At 31.9% G+C, this 8,310-nt stretch overlaps 1 protein-coding gene across 1 annotated transcript in view; it reads right to left on the bottom strand.

Moving 5' to 3' along the window:
- The window catches only part of LOC119599842 (probable serine/threonine-protein kinase DDB_G0282963), a 232,890-nt gene that overhangs the window by 489 nt on the left and 224,091 nt on the right, over nt 1–8,310 (bottom strand). Inside the window, exons 7-12 of the mRNA XM_037949750.1 lie at nt 6,504–7,293; nt 4,257–4,787; nt 3,231–4,190; nt 1,356–1,486; nt 440–445; nt 1–233 (exon numbers count right to left, since the gene is read on the bottom strand). The exon at nt 1–233 is cut by the window's left edge and continues 489 nt beyond it. Coding sequence (XP_037805678.1) covers nt 1–233; nt 440–445; nt 1,356–1,486; nt 3,231–4,190; nt 4,257–4,787; nt 6,504–7,293 — 2,651 coding nt within the window. The remainder of the gene's footprint in view (nt 234–439; nt 446–1,355; nt 1,487–3,230; nt 4,191–4,256; nt 4,788–6,503; nt 7,294–8,310) is intronic.

Below are 8,310 nucleotides of genomic sequence, written 5' to 3'. Positions count from 1 at the left end.
TGACATATCATTTTGGGTGTTCGATTTGGTTTGGGGGCATCATCAATATCTTGAGGCACAAAACGACGACGAGCCATTAATACTACTAGATCGCCAATATCGGCTATATAGGAAATAGTACGTAGTGCATGATCCATCATGATTTCTTTTAAGTCTGTATTCAAAACCATTATCTTTTCAGTTGATATAAATAAATCAACCTCGGTGCTGGGCTGTACATCACCATCGGGAGCCTGTAAAGAGAGTAAGTATATATTTAAAGGATTAGCTAAGCTTCAGAGGGATAGTTTTGTTTTATTAATTTTTTAATAATGTTATTAAAATAGTGTTGAAATAAGTTTAACAAAATAATTTAAAAGCTTATGCCAAGTGATTGAACTAAAAAATAAAATAAAAAACGATTTATGCTGATTTTTTTTTTATGAAAGATTTTACTTACCAGTGCCTATTTGGACGATGTTTTTAAAAGTAGACCAAAGTTTTAGGTTCCATGTTTTCAATATACATAATACATAAAAAATACAAGATAATTATAAAGTTGATTAATATTAATGAATTCTTAATGCAATTAATCGATTTAAATAAATTTTAAGAACATTTTTAAATTTATGTACGAATATTAGTTTTATACAATTTTTCATTGTTTTACCCCACATCATGAATAATTCCCATTATTTGTACATTCGAATTGTAAAAGTTTTGAAAATTTTTACCAAAAAATAATTTCGTGCTCTTATTTATCTTTAAGTTAGTTGTAGCAAAGAAATTTTCAGTAATAAATAGAATAAAAAATTGTGAAATCGGATTAGAATGAAAAATTATTATAAATTTTAACAGAATTTCGATTTCAAAGTTCTTACGAAAAGATAAGTAATATTTACAATTCAAGCCATAAAGTTTGATTCCAGAACTGCGACATTTTGTAAAAATTTAACTGAAAGGACCACAACTACCTGTATGCATGATGTTCTCTCTCAACAAATACAAAATGTCTACATAAAAGAAATTTTTGGATACTTTTTAAAAATAAAATTTTAAAACCTTCATAAAAATTTATAATCATAAAAATCTTTTATCTCGAAATTTTCCCTTTTTTGATCATTTATTTTTATTTTATGAAAATATAAGTATGAATGCATGATTAATTAAAATAATGCAGGGGATCAACAGAATATAAGTGAAATTATTGATTTTTAAACGACAACAATGATTAGCAGGTATTTCAGGCCAATATGTAAAAACTACTAATAAAATAATAAATTAAGATATTTTCTTTAATTTATTTGTAAAGCAAAAAAACAAATGTTATGAAATCCAAAAAAATAAATACATTTTATAAAATTCATGGCACTCACCTTAATTCTAGAAACTGCCTCCTCGGCTTGCATCATTCTGGTCGATTTAGTGGGTTGACCTTCGCACACTAGCTGCGTAGATCCCAAATATTTTGCACGAAATAGCACACCTTCAATTAACACTGCACCACCTATTTTTGTATTTTTTTTTTGTTGGTTCCCAAAAGGAATTACCGATTAAAATATAATTTAAAATAAATTAGCGTTAGTGGAGATTTGCATCATGTTGTGTTTTTGTTTTGTTTGTTTTTACTAAAGAAATCGAAAACAACTTTACTACAACTTAAAAATGTTTGTTAAATTATCTACATAAAAATGAGAACATATTGTTTAATTGTTACATAAATTAAATTATAGCTTACAAAGTATAAACGTTAATCGGTAGACATCAAGAGTTCGAGAGTTTAAGCAGTTACACAAATTTGTTAAATATTTAGTTTTTTTTTTTTTTGGTTTTAGATATTTTATGTAAACGGAAATTGGAACGGAAGGCATGCAAAAGTAAACATTTCATAAAAATATATAAAATATATTCATGATTAGCAAATTATTTATTACAATTTTTCACAAAAGTTATTATTACAAATTATAATATGTAAAAAACATCTAAAATGTTTTTTTTCAGTAATTAATACAATTTTAATCTAAAAAATGTAAATGGAGGGGAATGAAGATAAGGAATCACGTTGAGCTTATATAGGCATGGCAATATGGGATTACATAATTAAATTTATAATCAAAATATTTTTGACCACTTGCGACTTTTTCTTATAGAGAAGATATTGAAATTTTCAAATAAAACAATATCAATCGAAATTTAACTTTTCTATAGATCATTTTTTATTTTCCATAGCTCAAACCAATTGTAGTTGCTATTCTTTTTTATATACCTATAATTTTTAATTTGATTACACTAATTACTAATAGAGTGCCTGGATTTGCATAAAAATGTTATATATAAAAATTGTATTTATAACAGTTTTTTCTATGAAAAATTTGTAAATTTTTTCTATGCAGTTTTTAGCAGTTTTTTCAATAGAAGAAATTTTTATAACAGTGATTTTCTGTAGAACAACTTTTGTATAACAGTTGTTTAAATAGAATAATGTGTATAACAGTTTTTTTTCTAAAGAAAAATTTGTGTATAACATTTTTTTTATAAAAAAATTTGTCGTTAAAAGTTTTTCTATACAAAAAGTTGTGTAAAACAATTTGTTATAGAAAACATTATGTATAACAGTATTTTTATGTACACAAATTGCATAAGTGTTTTTTCTATAGAAACATTTCTGTATAACTGTGTATAACAATGTTTTTTTCTGTAGTTGAAATGTTTTTTCAATAGAAAAATTTGATTAAAATATTTTTTTCTTGTTTTAAAAACAAACTAAGTTGTGTATAACAGATTATCCTATAGAAAATTATGTGCATTACACTTTTTTCTATAAAAAATCTGTGTATAACAATTTCTTTATATAGTAAAAAGTAAAATATATTATATTATATATATTATATTATATATTTATAAAACAATCATAAAAAAATGTGTTTATAACAGTTTTCTCTTTAGTTTATGTATATCCGTATAATGCTTACAAGGCACTCTAAAAACTAAGTTATTTATAAATCTAAAAAATGATTTCTACTTTTCTACACAAAACAACAACACATTACATTTATATAAATTCAACTAACAACATTAATTAACTCTCCATTACCACTACCATTTACATTTTTTTTCAGATTAAAATTTTACTTTTAGCTACAAATAAAAGTTTTTATCTCATTTTTTTTTCACTAAAATTGGTATTACGACTTTTTTCAAACGACAACACTCTACAAATGTTTGTCACGAAGATAAACCCAATAATTTACCTTCTTTGTTCTTACTCTTTTTAACTTTTTTCTCGCCTGTTGTACTACCGGAACCAGAACCGATACTACTGCCATTGCCACCAGTATTGCCAGTTGCACTATTTACACCATTACCGCTGGCTGTACTGCTATTGCCACTTGTGGCGCCTAGGCCATTGTCGATTTCCTTTTTGAGGCAACCTGAACCCTCAGAGCCACCGGGTGAACCCAAAGTTAAACCACAATCTTGTATGTCAATCGATTTGATGGGCGACTTATCGCTATGCTCCGACGATGATAGAGATCCACCAATATCAAGTAATTTATTGGAGGAATTTTTCGGCGGTATTGGAGGTGGAATTTCAGGCGTTGATGATAGCAAGGCATTGTAACCATTACGGGTTTTGGTGCTTGGCACCTGTTTAGGCGAGATTTTCGAAAGTAGAGATCTCGCTGGTTTACGATCCCACGATTTGTTTTCATCATAATATCCCTGATCATCAAGCCTCTGGTGTCCCAAAAGACGATCGGTTTCTAAGTCAGTATCAACATCATCTTCATCAGCACTTAAATTTTTCGAATGATTTTCAGACGATGATTCCAATAGGCCCTTATTGCTGGCACTCACATCTAGATGTCGTGACAGCCAAACGGGCGAATTCATCACAGGCGATGGAGAACGTTGAACGTTACGTTCTGGCAATGGTGGTGGTTGTGCTGTACGTTTAATAGTTTGAGCTTGTTTTGGCGAGGTATTCGTTTGTAGACCACTACTACTGCTATTGCTAGTCGATGTCAAAGTGGTAGTAGTGTTCACTTTAGTGGGCGAATTCGAATTGTTCGTGCCCGTGCGTGTCATATCTCTATAAGGTGTTGGTTGTAAAATATCAGGCTCGGCCGAAAGAACATTGGGTTTACGGTGTGGAGCAGGAGCCGGTGGTGGTGGTGTCATTTGCACCATATCATTACGATGAAAAACACCTGGTTGGTAAAGGAAAAATAATATATTCAAATGCAAATATTCACCTAATTTAGTATACAACTTACTTATTGAGTATAAAGAATCCAAATCTGGATCAATATTCTTAAACACCTTATTATTGCTTATCGCACTCTGAGGACTTTGTCCTATCAGTTCCCGTTCTCGTGAATCTCTCATTTCTGGTTTTGATCTAACCGAATCTCGGCCAGAATCTTCCATTAAACCATTTATAGGACTATCATTTTTACGCATATACACGGATGTATCATGCATTATATTATTCGAGAGAGTGCTAAGTTTTTCAACACCTCCTATTTCAGCTGCCGTTATAGTCACATTATTCATGCTATTTATACTATTATTAGTTGAAACACGTTTCATGTCCATTAACATGGATATACCACCACCTATGGGTGTGTGATGAATAGTTGAATTCTGTTGATTTAATAAATTATTTTGGTTGTTATTTTCCGTATCCGATGTGTGTCCTGAAGAGAGACCATCTTCTAGTATAGGCATGGCGGAGGCGGCATAAAATTTAGCTGCATAATTCGAGCAAGATGTCGAAACTCCACCATTCAATTCACCAGAGAGACCTTTGAAAATAAGAAGACATTTTTTAAAATAGGATTTGGGCATAGCTAAGTGAAAACCGATTTGGTTTTCTATAATCACTGGAGCAATTGCACAGTCGCGCTTTCTTGAAATTTATGTGTTTGTTAGTACTAAGAACAGATTTTGAATACAATTTTTCTGAAGGGAACAGAATTGAACTACTAGAACTGAACGAGAGCTGAACTTGAACTGAACTAGAACTGAACTAGAACTGAACTAGAACTGAACTAGAACTGAACTAGACCTGAACTAGACCTGAACTAGAACTGAACTAGAACTGAACTAGAACTGAACTAGAACTGAACTAGGACTGAACTAGAACTGAACTAGAACTGAACTAGAACTGAACTAGAACTGAACTAGAACTGAACTAGAACTGAACTAGAACTGCACTAGAACTGAACTAGAACTGACTAGAACTGAACTAGAACTGAACTAGAACTGAACTAGAACTGAACTAGAACTGAACTAGAACTGAACTAGAACTGCACTAGAACTGAACTAGAACTGAACTAGAACTGAACTAGAACTGAACTAGAACTGAACTAGAACTGAACTAGAACTGACCTAGAACTGAACTAGAACTGAACTAGAACTGAACTAGAACTGAACTAGAACTGAACTAGAACTGAACTAGAACTGAACTAGAACTGAACTACAACTGAACTACAACTGAACTAGAACTGAACTAGAACTGAACTAGAACTGAACTAGGACTGAACTAGAACTGAACTAGAACTGAACTAGAACTGCACTAGAACTGAACTAGAACTGAACTAGAACTGAACTAGAACTGAACTAGAACTGAACTAGAACTGGAAAACTAGAACTGAACTAGACTGAACTAGAACTGAACTAGAACTGAACTAGAACTGAACTAGAACTGAACTAGAACTGAACTAGACTGAACTAGAACTGAACTAGAACTGAACTAGAACTGAACTAGAACTGAACTAGAACTGAACTAGAACTGAACTAGAACTGACTAGAACTGAACTAGAACTGAACTAGAACTGAACTAGAACTGAACTAGAACTGAACTAGAACTGAACTAGAACTGCACTAGAACTGAACTAGAACTGAACTAGAACTGAACTAGAACTGAACTAGAACTGAACTAGAACTGAACTAGAACTGACCTAGAACTGAACTAGAACTGAACTAGAACTGAACTAGAACTGAACTAGAACTGAACTAGAACTGAACTAGAACTGAACTAGAACTGAACTAGAACTGAACTACAACTGAACTACAACTGAACTAGAACTGAACTAGAACTAAACTAGAACTGAACTAGAACTGAACTAGAACTGAACTAGAACTGAACTAGAACTGAACTAGAACTGAACTAGAACTGAACTAGAACTGAACTAGAACTGAACTAGAACTGAACTAGAACTGAACTAGAACTGAACTAGAACTGAACTAGAACTGAACTAGAACTGAACTAGAACTAGAACTACTAGACTGAACTAGAACTGACTAGAACTGAACTAGAACTGAACTAGAACTGAACTAGAACTGAACTAGAACTGATAGAACTGAACTAGAACTGGAACTAGAACTGAACCAGAACTGAACTAGACTAAACTTTGGCTATTTTTCTTCTTTATAATGTGTTAAGAATTTATTTTGTATCTTAAACTAACTGTTTGAATATGATACCATTTAATAAATAACAAAACATTAGTACTCACTATCTAAATCACCACAATTCGAATCATAATCGGTTGTCTCCGGTGAATAACGATAGTTTTGTCGGGAATTTGTATTCATTGATTTATGATTGATGCCATCGATTTGTTGATCGATTTGTTCGCAACTACTGCGACTTGCCGAATCCAAAAAGAAATCAAAGTCACGCATTAACGGGCTGCCAGTGAAATGACGTCGTGCATTGTGATGACGTGAATTATGGCGATTATTCATTAAAGAGAAATTATGATGATTGTGTTCATCAATGCCTATAATACTACCGCCACCACCTCCTTCACCATCAATGTCCTGCTGATGATGGTGAAGCTTGGAGTCATCATGTTCGTTAATATCCAAAATATCATGATTGATATCAACATCATCAATGTCATCCTCGCCATCGCCATTCTCATTATAAGGACGATATGAAAATTGTGTTGGTGACTGCAAGTGATTGCGATAATTAACATGATGTTGATGTTGTTGTTGCTGCTGTTGATGATGACTATTCTGTTGATGACTATGATGCTGATTATGATGACTGTTGGTGGTTTGTAAAGGTGTATGATGTTGTTGTTGATGATAATGTTGTTGCTGCATTTGTTGTTGTTGAGAATGTTGATGATGTTGTGGTGTTTCATCATTGTTATCCTCATCTTCATCCTCTTCCTCATCTTCATTTTCAACGTCCAATTGTATATCATCCTCATCATCTTCAACTTCCGCATCACCATCTGCTTCATCTTCCTCAATGTCACGTCCTAGATTTGTATGGAATTCATATTGTATATCCTGATTGCAGGAATAAATGAGATACGACGTAGTGGTGGAGAGAAAAATAACAATTGAAAATGAAAAATTACAATGATTTTCATTAAAATACACAAAAGAACAAGTACATACAATAAAAAATAAAAAACAAGAAAATAAAAATAATAACACAATCACTCAAGAACGACTATACCCTTATATACTCTACACCACTAGGAGCTTCTATTAGATTTTATCATTAGAATCTAGTCATAAGAAATTGTCAAAATATAGTTTTTATTGCCAATACGAATTGAAAATAGCTAAACACTTCAGATTTTAAAGGAGTTAAATTTTCGTTTTTATTTAAAGTATCATTTTGCAATTTAGAATTCGAATAAAAAATACTATATACATTTTTGTTTTTGTTTTGTCCCACTTAGCTGCTGCTGATCCTATCCAATATCCGTCGACTATTGATACAAAGTTGTAATGGGTGATGCCGTTAAGGAAGTTTTCAACAAATTGTTTTTCTTTAGAACTGAACTAGAAATAAACTGGAACTGAACTAGAACTGAACTAGAACTGAACTAGAACTGAACTAGAACTGAACTAGAACTGAACTAGAACTGAACTAGAACTGAACTAGAACTGAACTAGAACTGAACTAGAACTGAACTAGAACTGAACTAGAACTCAACTAGAACTGAACTAGAACTGAACTAGAACTGAACTAGAACTGAACTAGAACTGAACTAGAAACTGAACTAGAACTGAACTAGAACTGAACTAGAACTGAACTGAACTAGAACTCAACTAGAACTCAACTAGAACTGAACTAGAACTGAGCTAGAACTGAACTAGAACTGAACTAGAACTGAACTAGAACTGAACTAGAACTAGAAATGAACTAGAACTGAACTAGAACTGAACTAGAACTGAACTAGAACTGAACTAGAACTGAAATAGAACTGAAACTAGAACTGAACTAGAACTGAACTAGAACTAGAACTGAACTAGAACTGAACTAGAACTGAACTAGAACTGAACTAGAACTGA

This window comes from Lucilia sericata, unplaced genomic scaffold (genome assembly GCF_015586225.1).
Source record: "Lucilia sericata isolate MDLA Ls3-8-SP2 unplaced genomic scaffold, ASM1558622v1 Contig000093F_arrow, whole genome shotgun sequence".
NCBI lineage: Eukaryota > Metazoa > Arthropoda > Insecta > Diptera > Calliphoridae > Lucilia > Lucilia sericata.
This window is presented reverse-complemented; position numbering and strand designations above follow the sequence as displayed.